The 16,147-nt window shown below is 39.1% G+C and overlaps 3 protein-coding genes across 4 annotated transcripts; 2 read left to right on the forward strand and 1 right to left on the reverse strand.

Moving 5' to 3' along the window:
- Positions 1 to 62: 62 nt before the first annotated feature.
- On the reverse strand, positions 63 to 8,205 carry arel1 (apoptosis resistant E3 ubiquitin protein ligase 1). 2 transcript variants are annotated; one of them, XM_072458315.1, is made up of 22 exons: positions 8,143 to 8,205; positions 7,218 to 7,446; positions 6,956 to 7,124; positions 6,219 to 6,439; positions 6,055 to 6,126; positions 5,715 to 5,941; positions 5,386 to 5,623; positions 5,136 to 5,305; positions 4,876 to 5,056; positions 4,545 to 4,789; positions 4,379 to 4,456; positions 4,164 to 4,305; positions 3,956 to 4,077; positions 3,798 to 3,873; positions 3,603 to 3,712; positions 3,342 to 3,521; positions 3,096 to 3,221; positions 2,565 to 2,694; positions 2,415 to 2,473; positions 2,240 to 2,329; positions 1,995 to 2,170; positions 63 to 1,723 (listed from the first exon to the last, which is right to left on the reverse strand). In XM_072458315.1, the coding sequence occupies exons 2-22, from the start codon at positions 7,363 to 7,365 to the stop codon at positions 1,621 to 1,623; spliced, it is 3,063 nt and encodes a 1,020-aa protein (XP_072314416.1). In that variant the 5' UTR covers positions 7,366 to 7,446; positions 8,143 to 8,205; the 3' UTR covers positions 63 to 1,620. The 2 variants fall into 2 exon arrangements, with proteins under 2 accessions (XP_072314416.1, XP_072314417.1); XM_072458316.1 differs by having other exon boundaries at positions 8,140 to 8,162.
- On the forward strand, positions 8,171 to 10,010 carry fcf1 (FCF1 rRNA-processing protein). Its single transcript, XM_072458318.1, has 8 exons — positions 8,171 to 8,288; positions 8,630 to 8,694; positions 9,020 to 9,091; positions 9,166 to 9,314; positions 9,397 to 9,469; positions 9,553 to 9,640; positions 9,774 to 9,868; positions 9,938 to 10,010. The coding sequence occupies exons 1-8, from the start codon at positions 8,286 to 8,288 to the stop codon at positions 9,984 to 9,986; spliced, it is 594 nt and encodes a 197-aa protein (XP_072314419.1). The 5' UTR covers positions 8,171 to 8,285; the 3' UTR covers positions 9,987 to 10,010.
- A 279-nt stretch (positions 10,011 to 10,289) lies between these two features.
- On the forward strand, positions 10,290 to 15,829 carry vash1 (vasohibin 1). Its single transcript, XM_072458317.1, has 7 exons — positions 10,290 to 11,052; positions 11,725 to 11,813; positions 12,905 to 12,961; positions 13,240 to 13,314; positions 13,512 to 13,893; positions 15,017 to 15,136; positions 15,251 to 15,829. The coding sequence occupies exons 1-7, from the start codon at positions 10,831 to 10,833 to the stop codon at positions 15,308 to 15,310; spliced, it is 1,005 nt and encodes a 334-aa protein (XP_072314418.1). The 5' UTR covers positions 10,290 to 10,830; the 3' UTR covers positions 15,311 to 15,829.
- Positions 15,830 to 16,147: the final 318 nt, after the last annotated feature.

Raw genomic sequence — 16,147 nt, forward strand, 5'->3', positions numbered from 1 at the left:
TATGTCTTTGTGTCAAGGTCGGCTATAGCCCTCGTATGCCCTCAAGAAAAAAAAGGTGAGAATTCAGTCCATAATTTTTATTCCCATAATAAAGAACCTGCAGTGCAGAATCTAAAACATTCATCATCAGGTTTTCTATTAAAAAAGAAAAGTACCCCAGCGTTCAAAGGCATGGGTCAATATTTCACAATATCTACACTGCTAAAAGGGCAGACTAATCCAGAAAGGTCCAGATATAACATATAACAGTAGTAAATTCTGGATGAAAGCAAAACTCAAGACCTTCACCTTTTCTTTATGAGGCAGATGCACCTGTTGTACTATCTGCGCGATTTAGCTTTCCTCAACTTTTCTAAGGACACCATCAGCATTGCACGACCCACACAGCCCTAGTTTGTACCTACTGCCACTGGAAAGGCCAGCCTATTACAAACATTTTTTTTCCTTTAGCTACTTTGAAAATGTAGTGAGGTTTATAAAAGTAGAACAAATAAATAAAATACTTAAAATGAGTTACTCCCTTTAAAATTTCTATTGGCAAAACATTTTAACACTCAAACATTTAAAGAAAGTCCTCTTTGTTCCCATTATGACATTATCATTGTTCCCACTAACATTAAAGAACAATTAGATGTTTTATATAAACATACACTGTACGTGTACAAGTGGATGCATAGGCGGCTTTGGAGAATCTGAGGTAAACCTATAGCAAACAAAAAATCAAAATACATAATATCTTCATTATCCAGCCAATTGTTTGGGTGTGCGTAAGAATCCAAATATTTGCTAAGTATTTCTACCAGGCTTGTGTCACCTCAGCACCTTCCTGGATATACAATCAGAGCCAGAGGTCATGAATAAGGCAGGTTATAAAACATAACAAAATCATATACTGTTCCAGATTCACATAAGGAAAAAACAAACTGCAATAAATTACAAACATAAATTATGACAATATTACAATGAGAAATAGCTTGGCGTCCTTTTTTTTTTTTTTAACTTTCAGGGTTAGGGATTTTATATATATATATATATATATATATATATATATATATATATATATATATGCATGCAGCAGTGAAGAAATCCCTTCTTCCCTTCTCTGTAAAAGTCCAAACACAAGAACATATGCATTTACACTCACTAGTATGTACAGGTAATGAAATCAACAGTGATGTCATATATTTACATACACACAACAGTCCCTGATCAATAAGGCCAAAGTGCTGCAGGCTACAGGTCACCCATGTCACTGCAAACAGCTTTTGCACTTACATTTGCAAAAAAGCAGTCACTTCAGCAATACAATAGGCCTTTACTCACAAACTTAAAATCAGCCAAATATATAAAACTAAGGAAAGCTTATACAATATAAAATTAACGAAAACAATACCCTTAACAGTTTCAATGTCAGTTCTTTTTCCCTAAAGCAGAATAATTACGTATATACATCCAGTAGCACAGGAGGGAATGCTTTCCCAGTGCAGCCTTTGGGACATCCTCTCATTCTGAGAGCACAGTAGAAAGCAGGCAGAGATTGGGTTAATGCTCTGCTGAGATGTCCACTGTTAAATAAAACCTGTGGGCAGTGCTGGAACCAGTCCCAGCAGAAGGGAGGAGTCAAAGCATCCCAAAGCCTTCACTGCCTTCACTGATGGCCAGCTTCAGCATCTTGTGCAACTCCTCATAGGAGTCATATGTCGGGAGGCACAGCTGGTTAAAACTGCACAAACAAGAGTAGAATACCGTTAACTACTGTCACTATTAACACATGGTATTTATAACTAATTACCCTGAACAAACTACCATGGGTAAGTGGATTGCTGAAATGTCATGCTACGTGAAATACAATGTAACATATATAGCAATAAATATAGACCTACAAAATATGATTCTGAAAATGTAATGACTACATGGTGTAATAACTACATAATCATCATAATCGGATGTAAAACACTCCCTGAAGCATGCAGTGGAATGTGGCTCTTTCTCACCAGGTGTGTGCAGTGGGCAAAGTGCTGTGTGTGGGGAAAGCGATGATCTGGAAGGAGGGACACAAAGTGTTGAATCCTCCTGGAGGAAGCTGAGAGGAGCCAGTGGTGAACTGCAGCAGTCGGGCCAGCTCCTCTTGAGTGAAGCTCGACACCACTGCCCAGAACCACTTCATCACCTCAGAGGAGACAGGAAGACAGGAGAAATTAGTCTGTGTACAATTCAAAGGCCATTTCAATTGTCCTACCTTTTCTCTGAAATGCCATGATCCTCCAACAATTACAGCATGGGCTTTAAAGTCCTGTACATTTATGTCTCCTGTTCCACACATCAATAGCTGGGGGGGAAAGGTACATGTACAGCTTTATTTATGAGCAAACTATATTGTTATTGTTCAACTGCTTTCAAATCAATACACATACTTCTAACTCATTCTCATCAAATATGGCCAGCAGATTTTCTGGAACCAGCTCATTCAGACCTAGAAACAAGGATGTACACAAATTATTTGAACATTATCATATAAAGTGAATATGCCTAATGTCCGATGGTATATGATGTTATACTGATACCTTTCAGGAAGTGTTCCACCTCATCTCTCACTTGGCTGGCCAGTCTGTACTGGGCCAGCAGGTTCAGATAATGCATCTTGTTTTCGTTGGTAACAGCAATCTGAGCTCCACCTGATATTAACTCCACCACCTGAGACATGTCAGGTACAATGTAAATCATTCAGTAGTAGGCCATACCTATGTGTCATGTTGCTCATGATGAGGCATCGTAACGGATAAAATGAGTGTACGACAAAACACCTCAAATGTAATGTTTGCAGACTAACATGTGCTTCTTACAATTCAGCAAGTCAATCTGGATTGTCTCCAAAAAAGGGAAAATACTGATGTGACTAATGTGGACAAACAACAGACTTTAAGAGGGCCATTTTTCATTTAGCTCATTCACCTTTACATAAACTTCCCACACCCTCTCTTTAAGCACTCTTAAAAACTGCCAAACACACAATATGGTTTCTTTTGTTTGGTTTACTGCTATCCTCTCCAAAATGACATCAGGGCTAGAAGGTCCCATCCCAACTGTTGCCTCACCTTCTCCAGCTGTCCCAATTTGCTGTACTTCTCCTCAGCAAACACCAAGTCCATTTCACTCACATCATTGTTTAGAATGAAGCACACTTTTGTTTTGTAGAACTCTTGGTCATCAGTCTCAAAGTACTGCAAAGTCAAAAACAGTTAACATATAGCCAAGCACGTTAAAATAAAAATGCATTGGGAAAAAAAAATAAAACATACAGAAAAAAAGAAGAAAAAAAACAGCAGTTACATGCTTCATACCTTGTAGTTCATCCTAAGACCAATAATCTGGGCCAAGAAGGACCTCGTGAAGCGGGCTCGGACTAGTTGCTTGTAGGCTCCACCCAAAGCAGACTCATACAGGCACTTCCCCACCACACGCCCCGCAAACTCGTACATCTTCAGTCGCAGGTGCGGAGGCCTATCAGGATTCGGGTGTACCTGCAAATACAAATGATAGATTTTTGAGGGCATGAGGTACAACAAATAAATGATATGTAGACTGTCAAAAGGTTCACTTACTAGGCCCTGGTTGTTGTCGCTGAAACGTGTAAAGAGCTGGTTGGTTGTGTCAAAAAGGGTCTTACAAATGAGCTCAAACCACTCCCTTCTCGGTCCTCCCCAGTCCAAAGCTACACAGGTTCCCGAAAGATATTTTGCCACATTAGAAATCGCTTGTAGGAGAAAACCGAGCAGAATGTTATGGGTGACGATTACCTTCTTCATCTTGGAAAACAACCTCAAAGTTCTTACTCCAATCTGACACTGAGAAGTTTCTCGTGGCCTTTAGAGACTGTTAAAAGACAACATGTTAGTTTGCATTTTGTGTTGAATACGGACCAAATTTCATTAATTTTTTTCCTTCAAATACGAACAGAATCGAGAATTGTATGTCGGGCAATTTTTAGGCAGGTCTTGGTACGAGGTTTCTTTGAGTGGATCTGCCTGAGTTCACGCTGAAAGAAGTTCACCTTGTCTTGAAACGTTTCAGAACCGCCTGAAAAACATGAAATCAGATTATTACTGTTATGACCTAGTGCTCGTCTTTCTATATACATTCATAGTATTAGTTAAGATACCTACCAATATTTTTGTGCAAGAAACGGATAAAAGTAGCAGCCATGATGTTTCTATCTTTGCAGCTAAGCTCAACTGGAGGCTGTATCCCGTCATCTACCACTAAAGTTAAGTACTTGTGAACTGGGTCAGGTCCATGGTAAGTGAACTGGGACAAGAGACGGGTTGTAACTTAACAGAACAATTTTAAGTCATTTATGCATTTCCTTAAAGAGGCTTACCTTGGTTCCAGGACATACTCGGAAGGTAAAAAGACGCCACGGAATAATCTTTAAGTAGAACTCCTTCACGGACAGTTGCTGATTTAAGTGGAAGTCAAAATAAATTAGTAATAAAAAATAAAAAAATTGAGAAATACTTGGTGATAAAATTAAGATGGGCTCATACCTTTGGCGATATGTAGCAGTAGACCTTTTTTGGTTTCTTTACTTTCTCTGGTTGTCCCTCCACAGGAGAGTCATGCTCGTCCTCTTCTTCACCCATTGAGGGCCTTCTCTGAGGAGCCAACAAAGAGGAGGCTGGTAACTGCCACGAGGAGGTGACGTAGTTCCCGCTGCTGTAGAGGTAGGCCTCGAAGTAGATGCTGATGCCTGGTGTAGACACGTTCTTCTCTACACAGGTTTTCTCATTCTCTGTTCAAAGCACATTTGAACACAAATTAAACAATACATTAAGAAAAGGCAAGTGTAATAATTCAAAAGGCCAAAATATTGCTTACCACTGAGAACAATAATGTCAAACTCCCCATTGCTGAGTGGCTGATCTTGGTAGGAGATCCGGGCCCTAAAGCAGCCAGTCTTCTTCAGGGTTAGTCTGAGCAGGACCTGGCACTGTGGCTTGTTGAGTGAAACGGATTTACTGTAGCAGACTTCCAAATTTTCATCATCTACTGTACCCAGCTGGAAAACCAAGGAAAATATGTTTTTCATTCTGGAGTAAAAAGCACTTGTGTGACGGAACACTTGGTTGTTTTCTCACCGAATGCATATGGACACTGTAGTTTGCCTCATCAGTCAAACTTGTGGAGTTATTTGTGGGATTTCCATATTCATCCCTCGGTTCAATCTGCAAAGTGTGTTGCTGGCTGTTTGTTAGCACCAAGGTTGAAAAATGGTAGGCTATCTTTGTTTTTGAAGGGACCACAGTTCCTAAAATGAAAGAATGTAAATACCGTTTGGACGAGTTGGAAGACCTGACTTTGAAAACTGGGCTGTTACGTGAGTCATACCTGGCTGGAATATTTTGTAATACGGACTGTAGGCAACATTGAGCCCTCCCAGCTTCACTGCAACTTCATAACGACCAGCTTTGCGCACAGTGAAAGCCACTTTAACAACATTGGACTCTGGTTCCTGTAGGACCTCCTGAGTAACTGGGATATCCAGGGCAAGTTCAATGTGGGTAATGTTGACTCTCAGTCCAACTGGCCGGTGAGCAGGAAAAGGCTGTCCATTTTTATAGAAGAGCTAAAAGACACAAACAACTGTGAATTTAACGTATCTAAAAGATTTTCACGGGTCTCGCAGAGAACACTTTACAGAACTTTAACCCACATACCTGCACCCTGAAGCTCATCGTCTGCCCCACCTCCTGTGGTTCCTTCCAGTCCCATGATACTTTGCAGGAACGTGGATCAAGGTAATTTCCTCGAACATAGTCATAGATGCTGCGGTCACCGCGTCGCCCAGGATCCTCATTCTGGAGAAAGCTGACCACTCTGGCTGCAAGCTCGCAAAGGAACTTGATGGTAAAGACAAAAGCTATGATGGAAACGGTTATTCCACCTGTAAAAAGGAGACCATATGTAAAGGAAAATTTTAAAATAACTGCTTTTTACTTCAATATATACATAAAATACAACATACAGTACGTACTAAAGTGACTGCTACAAACTCACCAATAACGTAAAACATGAGGTCCCTAATCAAGAAGCACAGTGCCACAGTACAGCCAAATATGAGAGCACCAGCTGAAAAGACAGATGCCAATATAACAATAAACCATCAACCGTGAAGGAATAAAACATGAACTGCCCTTATAAAAGAAGAAAATATCTCTTACCAACCGACCACTTTTCATTCAGACGTCTCTCTGCAAGGCTGTGTACCAGCCGGATCTCGTAGTCCTGGTCACGGCTACCCCGGGATTTCTGGAGGATTTTGATGCCAGTAGACAACTTGATGTAATCTTCGTAGTAGTAACCCCAAGCAGCTAGAGATAGCTGCTGTGTATTGTCAAATTGAGAGAGATCATCTAGGTTCATACAACCCAAGGTCTTCAGTCTGAAGAGACAATTCAACTTAATGGATTACTAAATAAGTTGCTGTTATCTTCTGACTGAGCGGTACCTGTTAAGAAGTATACAGGATACACAATACGACTGGACATTTGGACAGTATAAAAGGGTTGTAGTTATGGTTAAAGTTCCAGTTTCAGTTTATTGTCCTAGTAATTCAATGTTATAAAATGAATAAACCACTGATATAACTATTCTTACCTTCACAAGTACAAGGTACACTAGATAACACAAAACCAAAATTGAACTTAATATTTACTTAAAGCTGAACTGAAAAGCGTTGCATTACTGCAGGATATCGCACTACAGTTCATAAAGAATTGTTACTGTATTGACCTCTTGAAACATAGCGGTCAACAGTAAGAGTAGGAGTCTGCCCTCCTGTGGACAAATACCTCATGCATAATGTTTTTTTTTTATAATTTTCTTTAGTATTCCAAGGATTTTGAGACAATGTATCCAAGTTATTGCATCTAAAAAAATATTTAAATGTAACACGTACGTATTGTAATAATGTTCCAGGTTTTGGGAACAAAGCCACTCCTGGAATGCAAAATCACGGAGCAGCTGGATGTTGGCCTCTGCGATCTCCCCCCAGCGCTTCTGTTCCTTCACTACCTCCTCCAGACGACTCAACACACTCAGACTCAGCTCTTCCAGGGTCTGTACATCTGCATGTCCACATCAGAAGCAACATTATAATGTCAAAGAATAGATGATTATTGTTTTATTATGATTGGGTGACCAAGCTATCCATCACTGACCTTCAAATAAGTGTCTGTACTGAAAAAGACTATGTCCTCGGAGCCATTCCTTAATCTGGCTGCCTTTGTCTTTCTTCCAGTATACTTCCCAGAAGAAAATCCACGACAATGAGCAGAGGAGAAATGTCAGAAAGAAGCGGTGGTCCATCAGACCATCTTTCAGCCTTCACAGAGACCGCTCTGCTCATTAAACACTCCCATTCCTCATAAGGACAATTGGTTTCCTGCACTGGAGAACATCATAATAATTAATTCAAGCAGTACATAGCAAAATAGTATGTCAATATTCAGATAAAAATCTGTTACAGCTTTATAACTTATTTACTGGTCAACCAAGGATGCATATTTTAACTAAAAGATACTCTCTAAATGTGCTTGGTAGAAGACTTCCAAAAAATAAAATATGCATGAAGAACCTGTCGTTAATATAATTGCAAACTCTTAAGAGCTAATCTGAGCAGGGGAAAATCAACAGAGTGAAGGAGCATTTAGGCTATGTACACACTGCTTAGCTCTAATGGTCTCCCGACCATCCACAAGCATACATACAATGTAGTGTATACAACACATTGAGGTTCTCTAACAGAAAAAGGTATTCACATAATTAACCAATACTTTTTTATCCAATGAACATAATCCCAGTTTGGCCAGATATTTGCTGACAAACGCATAGATCGTGTTAGTAAAAGGCGTCAACACTGGATTGCGCTGTACAAACAAAAACATAACACAGTTGTGCACGTCAGCTAATATTTAGCACACGGGTTAGCGCACAATGTCAGAGCATTTTCTGCACTATACAAATCTACGTTGCTGTAGAGGGGTAATTTGTCCAAGATTAATAAATGTCTGGATTATTTCATCCAAACAGAGCAGTTTTTTTTGTCTAAAATGTCATTTAAAAAGAAAGAAAACACAGCACTACCTTCGGTTGGTTAGCTTGAGCGACCGGAAAATGCCAACAATCACTGTCGAGTGTTGATGACGTGGTAACTCTGCACTACCATAAGAGTACACGAGGGAGCTGCTGATTTTTTCTTCTAAAGATACACTTTATTTACGTGGGAAATGGTATGTACAATGATTTCTTCATCGTCAGTTTATGTTGAACCAAACGTTACATCAAGACACTGGTCTTCTATTTACACATCTGTAACTGCTCTAACGTTGAGGCTACTTACCTTAGCTTAGCATGTTTGCTACATAATAGAAACAAAGTTACTACATTTGCGTTAACTGACTATTTATAAGCCAACTATACATACATAACAGTACAACTATACATTCATTCATTCATACATATATGACTATATATAATGAGATTTTGAGCAAAGCTTTGTTCTTAGTAGTTTTAGTGGACATTTCTTTGCTCTCATCTGGCGTTTAAATTGTATTTTGTGTTTTTCTCTCAGGGGAAACAGAAAACAAAGAAGTTTGCGGTAATGAAAAGAATGATCAGTCTCAAAGATCAAAGGATGTGAGTTTTTTTTACCTTGAATATATTCTTACGTAATGTATGTAAATTTAATCAATCACTCACTGCACTGTTCACTTTCTGCACTACATCTGTAAATTTAACTGTACATTTTGTGTACATAGTAAGTCTATTTATGTCCTATTGTAGATTTAAATAGTTTTTTCTTAATGCATGCTCTTTTTGATTTTATATGTTTTTTCATTGTTTTATGTTGTACCCAATTAAGTTCCTATGTTTGTGAATTCTGTTCATTGTTGGCGATGGCAATAAACCTTTTCTGATTCTGATTCTAATTTATTTTCAAATGTTCATCCCCTGTTTATAGAAAAGAGAAAGACCGTGCTAAAACCACAGAGAAAAAGAAAAAGGATCCCTCAGAACTCAAAGAGAGAGAAGTGTAAGTTTCATTGGCATCAAGTAGGTCAAGGCTGTTCTGTTTGGGTGCTCTTAATTTATTTCCCTCTTTTGCAGGACAAAGCATCCCTCTTGCTTGTTCTTCCAGTATAATACTCAGCTTGGGCCACCATACCATGTTATCGTGGATACTAATTTTATTAACTTCTCCATCAAGGCCAAATTAGACATAGTGCAGTCAATGATGGATTGTCTGTATGCAAAATGTAAGTGCACAAAGTCACATTTAATTCATGAAAGAAATGTTCCCACAATGTGTTGTTAATGCATATTTGAACTTTAATCCAGGCATACCATACATAACTGACTGTGTGATGGCTGAGATTGAAAAGCTTGGGATGAAATACAGAGTAGCTCTAAGGTATGATTCTACATTTTAAGTGTCTTGTTTGTGCCAAAGGTTCAGGTACATTTCCCTGTTACAATGTTTGTTTTTACTTACAGGATAGCAAAGGATCCTAGGTTTGAACGACTACCATGTACCCACAAAGGAACATATGCAGATGACTGTTTAGTTCAAAGAGTAACTCAGGTGAAATACATTTTAATGTTTTATTTGAACTTAATTTATATTCTTATATTGTTTGCTGCCAAATACATTTTACAATACAATACGTTTTTTATTTGCGTAACATGTTAATACAAGAAACATTTTTCTATTTCAGCATAAGTGCTACATCTTAGCAACTGTTGACCGAGATTTGAAGAGGCGAGTCCGTAAAATCCCAGGAGTACCCATCATGTACATCTCTAATCACAGGTGACTCTTCCTCTGTCATAAAGCAAGCACCGTGTGACATTTTTATTGATGACATCTATTCCCCTTTAGGTTCAACATTGAACGCATGCCTGATGATTATGGTGCACCACGATTTTAATATTTACAACACTTAATTTCTACATAAATAAACCTGTAATCCACATCTCTAGATTTTTCTTTTTTTAATTTGCTTTGTTCCAGCAGTTGTGAAATGTATGGTTCAAGTTGAATAAATCATACTTCTTCAGAATGGATTTCCTTTGAGTGAATAAATGCTATTTACATTTTTTTCCAACACGTGTAGCTTAACAAAGCGGTTTCGGGGTATGTTTATTGGTTTACTTCCGTGCACTTGAAAGCAGCATTTGGTACATTTGTGGAGCAGCTACCGCGCATGCGCAGTGTCAGGGAGTGTCTGAAGGTTGGAGCATCTGCATGAACAATGAGCCGACTCTGAAGGAGGGACATATTGAAGTGAAACACAAGAGGACGGGACCATTGCGGTTATTAGCGCTGTATTTACACTTTGAATGACCTCTAACGACACTGGGAATGTGTAAGCCTGTTTTACCGTCTTGTCTAATTAGCCTTCTCTTGTTAGGAGAATGAAGGCGTTGGGTTGATGGGCTTCTGCGTTGATGGACACTTTGGAATCTAAAACGGAATTCTTATTTTCTATCTTTTTGAAATTGAATCCCAAGCATTGTTTATAACTGCCGGTGCTGCTTTTGCTTCAATATTAGTATAAATCCGCTGGTGAGACCTTTTAAACAGCGTCCCATCTTCAGCTGACCCAACTTTAGAGGTAACAGTGATTTCTCTGGAGCCTTCTGCCTGGACTGTATTGTTACATGTTGCTGGTGCTGGTCATGTGCTGGGCATCTGCTGGGGCTGGTCACTTAAACCTGGAAGCAGCGGATTACCAGTGAGAGCCATCGGTCAGGAGGACGCTGGAGGGGAGGATGCTGAGGACAGCCGCAGGTTCACTGGACGAAAGGGACGAGGAGCAGGAGGATGAGGGAGAAGAGGACATGCGGGATGGAGGGGTGCCCTTCCAAGTCAACCGAGGAGGCTTCCCCATGGACGAGGAGACATGGGAGAGGATGTGGAGACATGTGGCCCGAATCCACCCCACGGGAGAGGATTTAGTTACGAGCATCCGGGGCGCCACTGACCTGCCTAAGGTAAAGTGGATATTAAAAAGCGTGTTATCTCATTAGACTGCTCGGATTAAGTCCATGAACAAAAAGGAAAGCTGTAGGTGGCTGACCTGATATAAAAAACATTCACAAATGTTTAATCTGGATATTTACAGCATACCAGATCAAGTATTCATCTTGAAATTGATATCTCAGTACATTTTTATACTACAGTCAACACAGAACTAGGGGAAAAAAGGCTTTCAGCTACTTCCTGTCTGTGGAATAAAACCCAGACTTTTTAAATTAAATGATTTTATGCCATTTTTAAATTCAAAGAACTGGTTAGAAATGACCCACTATTCCAGTGATCTTGCGTTGTATAATTTCTTTTATCAAATATTGTATGTGCAAGTGTATTTTTATGTTTAAGTTATTATGTCTGTATTCATCTGTTGATTTATTTAGCGTGTTTATTTAGCGAGTGTTTGTTTCAAATTCATGGGTTTCATTCAAAAGATTTATCTATAGTTTTAAAAGCTGTTAACAACAGTCTGACTTTCTAATCATTCTGAAGTCTATTCGTCCCATAATATGAACACATTCTATTCACACCATCTAATTCAAAATAAAGGAGCTCAGTAGGCGGACAACAGCACATTTTCTCTCTGGGTGTGAATGTTCATAATTGCGTTGTATGCATTCTCTGTCTTCCAGATTCCAATGCCAAGTGTGCCTACATACCAGCCTACAACATCCATCACACAGCGCCTGGAAGCCATACAGAAGTACATCAGGGGTTTGCAGTATCCTTTTACTTATGTTACAGAAATATAGTGCCTCTCATTGATTCCAAACGACCAGTGTAGTGTTATACTGGCCTAAGGTATAAAGTGGGCCACACAGGGAAAAAAACATGTTTCCTGTCCGAGCAGAAAGCCATCCATTATTTATCATGTATAAATATAACCGAGCACTTATTGTGGAATTTCTCTTCTAACAACTTCTAGCAAAACAATAGAGCAGAGTAGTCTTTTCTTAAAGGTGAATGTTTAATTCTGTTGTCCAATCAGAATTAATCTCTCCCTCGTGTGGATTCGTTGGTCACTCTCGTGCAGAACCGATCCGTCCACCCGTCTGTCTCGCCCTACAGTGATCTGGTCCCCACCAAGGGATCCACGTTCATCTTATTGATTACAGGTCAAACGGATGCATTCTTACTTTCTCTGGTTTTGGACCCGCAAGTAAGAGGCTTCAACAATGAGACAGCCCAGGGTGCTCCCCATGGAGGCTAAAGAGAGGTCTCTGATCAAAAGAATCACAGCACAGACATGTCATTATCAGTTATGTGCAAACAGGAGGACCCAGGTTTGAACTGGAGACAGGAAGTCTACCGTGTCACTTTTTCCCCCCGCAACATAATATATATTCAATTGTATATTCAATGCACTCTGCACCTCCTCAGACCTAATTTGCCTCCACAACCCTTCCCCAGAGCACTCTTATGACTACAGCCAAGGATCACAAGGTTTAGTATATGCAAGACATTGTTCCTCTCTCTCTGCTTCAAGGTCTCACACCAACATAGACTGTTTTCCATCTCTGGAATTGCAGAAGTAGTTTAATCTGGTTTCTACTTTTTTTCCTCTTGGCAACAAACAGAAGGCAACTTTAGACTTTGGCTACTTGCTTTCCTATTTCAACTTACTAGAAGCTCTTGTTCCCCCAAAGCTTTCAACCAAATATTATAATAAGATCATCGTTAATATATTTGTCTCGATGAGTGCCAGCTATTGTTTTATTATTATTATTTTAAATGGAGCCATGTTAACGTTTGTAAGGTATTTTCCACTACTGTTTCCATTGTGCGTGAAACCCTTAACTATAAAACCTCCAGGTACAATCACACTGGAACACAATTTTTTGAAATCAAGAAGAGCCGTCCTTTAACCGCGTAAGCATTTCTGTTTGTGTTCTGCTGTTGTCAAACGTGTGATGCTCAGCTGTTCCCCACCAGTTCCACCCCGGGCTTATGAAGTCACAAATCGGTGTAAATATAGAACAAATGACTTGAACTTGTTTCTGGCCTCAGTCTATTAGATTTAGTAACAGCAGATTGTATTATCACTGTGTCGTGGAAATGAATACAGCAGCACAAACCAGGAAGAAGCTTAGGAACAGGAAATATGGTGGAATATGTTATCAAATTAGAATGATTTTTTGTCTTCACAGGTTAATGGACATTGCTAAAGAGATGACACGTGAGGCTCTGCCAATCAAGTGTCTGGAGGCTGTAATCCTGGGAATGTATCCTGACAAAACACATACTAGATTACAGTATATTTGTGTCTGATATTGTTTGGAAGAAAGAAGGTTTTTGTAATAAGATGTTCTGAATGTTCTATATTAGTATATTTCTAACATCCCAAAGGCAATACTAAATCATTTCTGATCCCACATCTTTAATTCCATCTGTATTTTCTCCTTGACTCTTGCTCCCAAAGTCATCTCACCAACAACATGCCCGGTGTGGAGCGCTTCCCTCTCAGCTTTAAGTCTCATTTCTCAGGGAACCACTTCCACCACATCGTGCTGGGGGTCCACAGCGGGGGCCGCTTCGGTGCTCTGGGTCTGAGCCGCAGGGAAGACCTCATGTTCAAGCCACTGGAGTTCCGGACCCTCATGGACCTGGTGCAGGAGTTCCAAGGGGCCTACAGGGGCTACTGGCACACCCTGCGTAAAGTCAGGATTGGCCAGTATGTGTCACATGACCCTCACAGTGTGGAGCAGATCGAATGGAAACACTCCATCCTGGATCTGGACAGGCTGAGCAAGGAGGAGCTGAGGAGAGAGCTGGAGAGACACACACGGGACATGAGGCTCAAGGTACACTCTATCACAGTACTTAACATGCATTTATGCCCCTTGAGATGCATCCTCTCTTTTTCAAGTGGTTCCTTAAATTCGTATGATATATTCAATGCAGAATTTACCACAATTATTATTACATTATTATACATTTATAATGTGTTTTGGAGCAACATTAGAATATTCAGTATTGTCTAAAAAATACCTCAGAAAGAAGTAGCTGATTAAAAAACAGAACAGAAACATCTAGTATAATCTTCCAAACGAGGATATAACATGATATTCTGTCCCGTTCTGGTTAATTTTCATTTTAGCTTTATTTTGCATTTAAAGTAGAGCTGCATGTTTAAAACAAAACAACACTTTTAATGTCCTGAATAAAGATACTGTTCTACCATTTGATTTTAGCTGCAAGCCAGCAGAAAACCCTCTAAGACAAGTCAAGTCAAGATGTGGGACTAAATCACGAGCACTGTTAATGTTGTCACAACATAATTTGGTTAATTTCTCCATGGGTGAAGACAATAACTTCCCTCTCATCACTTCTCAGTCTAACTAATGCAGTCAGCCTTGGACGCTTGGCCTTTCCATATCATAAACTTAATGTGATGGCTTCATCCGGCTCTGCTTCGTGTCACACATGGCTGCCTCTCTGTTGATCGTTTGTACTGAGTGCTTTACACAATCACATTAAGAGCACGCGCTGTGCTGACACGTCTTACTGCAGCAGACGTAACAGGGGTGGGAGATAAATTAAAAATGATAAAGATATGCACAATTATAATATTTAAGTATAATTACCAGTATTCGACTAATCATGACTAGTCGACTATGAATAATAATCATGTTTTGTTAATGGTTTCTGGACAATACAGACTCTAGAACACATGCTAAAATACTTTTTATATCAAAGGTTAAAAAAAATTAAAAGAATTTTGGATTTTGATCATTAAAACATTATTTTTGTAAATATTCTTCAATCACCATATTTCTAGTCCCTAATAAAAGAATACTACTACTAGAGGCATATTTGAGCACATTCCTCATATTGTCTGAATATCATTATCGAGATATTCACTTTGTCAATATGGCCCAACCATAATTTGGAATGAGGCTTATTTTTGTTTATCTCGTGCTTTAGATCGGAAAGCCCCCTCCGTCGCCCACCAAAGACAGGAGAAACAGCATGGGCTCCCCCCACAAAGGCCCGGGCAGTCCCATGCGCAGGATCAGCCGAGTGGAGAGGCGGTATGTACAGCATGTTTCATTTTTATCAACCTTTTTTTTAATTGTTTGAATATCATGCATTGTTTATAATTTTATAATATAAGAAATGTCTAATGGTAAATGTTTGGTTTCTTACAGTCCTGCTGAGAAGAAAGTTTTGGATCAGCAAACTTCTGCGGACATGAATGCATATCAGATTCGTGTCTAAAAACAAAGAGTAGCTCAATTTTACATATCTGCACTTATTTTTAAAACGTCACAAATTTAGGCTCTTTAGGAGGTGAAATTTTGTTTTGCACAGTGGCTAATTCAAAGCTCTGTTTTGGATTGGTCAACAGCAACCCTTCCAACTTCAACTAAATTATGGAGTCTGGATTTGACTATTTTACCCTTTAAACACATTTGTGAGCACCTGATAAGTTTGGGAGATTTTTTAAATCAGATACCTTGTAGAGGCATGGAAATAAGACACAAATGCACTGACCATTCCATGTTAATGTGCTTCTAGACATTTCTCTTGTTGGTGGAATATCATTCAGTAAAAGCTCCATCTATCATTTTGGTTTACAGTTAGTCCACAAAATGATGTATTTAATGTTGTTTCTACTGATTAACTGCTTGTTTAGTAGTCTGTAAACCCCTGTGCCTTGAACTTTTTTAGGAGATAAAAGATCTTCTGTTGTTGCTTTTGACAATTTAGAAGTAGGAAGATAAATAATGTGAAAAGTGTATGGTTTTATTTTTTTCAGCCCAGCCCAGACCTTGATAAAATCAATGCATTCTGTACTTGTGTACACAGTAATGTTTTTAATGTTTATTTCAAATCCACCATTGATTTATTCTTTGCCTTAAGTGCTATGAGTTTAGTGGAGCTATGCTAGAAACTTTGTATATTTTTACTGTCAATTTCAGAATGACCTCTTTCAGTATTGTCCATACATAAACATGTGTTTTCACAGTTCTATCAATGTTTTTGTATTTAAACATGGTATTTTATTTCAATAAAAGATCCCCCACTTGAACCTTTTTGGTAAAACCATTTATA

The sequence above is a fragment of the Eucyclogobius newberryi genome, unplaced genomic scaffold (assembly GCF_026437365.1).
Source record: "Eucyclogobius newberryi isolate DKJ021-1_F unplaced genomic scaffold, fEucNew1.0.hap1 SCAF_21, whole genome shotgun sequence".
NCBI classification, from domain to species: Eukaryota; Metazoa; Chordata; class Actinopteri; order Gobiiformes; family Gobiidae; genus Eucyclogobius; species Eucyclogobius newberryi.

Bases quoted from the DNA above. Each gene is read 5' to 3' on its own strand.
- vash1 (XM_072458317.1), top strand. From the start codon at position 10,831: ATGCTGAGGACAGCCGCAGGTTCACTGGACGAAAGGGACGAGGAGCAG. The intron at 11,814-12,904 runs GTATCCTTTTAC...TAAAACCTCCAG, and splicing joins AAGTACATCAGGGGTTTGCA to GTACAATCACACTGGAACAC. The intron at 12,962-13,239 runs GTAAGCATTTCT...TTGTCTTCACAG, and splicing joins AAGAGCCGTCCTTTAACCGC to GTTAATGGACATTGCTAAAG.
- fcf1 (XM_072458318.1), top strand. The intron at 9,092-9,165 runs GTAAGTTTCATT...CCTCTTTTGCAG, and splicing joins GAACTCAAAGAGAGAGAAGT to GACAAAGCATCCCTCTTGCT. The intron at 9,641-9,773 runs GTGAAATACATT...TTTCTATTTCAG, and splicing joins TAGTTCAAAGAGTAACTCAG to CATAAGTGCTACATCTTAGC.
- arel1 (XM_072458315.1), bottom strand. From the start codon at position 7,365: ATGGACCACCGCTTCTTTCTGACATTTCTCCTCTGCTCATTGTCGTGG. The intron at 5,057-5,135 runs GTGAGAAAACAA...TTGGTTTTCCAG, and splicing joins ACAGTGTCCATATGCATTCG to CTGGGTACAGTAGATGATGA. The intron at 4,078-4,163 runs GTAGGTATCTTA...CATGTTTTTCAG, and splicing joins TTTCTTGCACAAAAATATTG to GCGGTTCTGAAACGTTTCAA.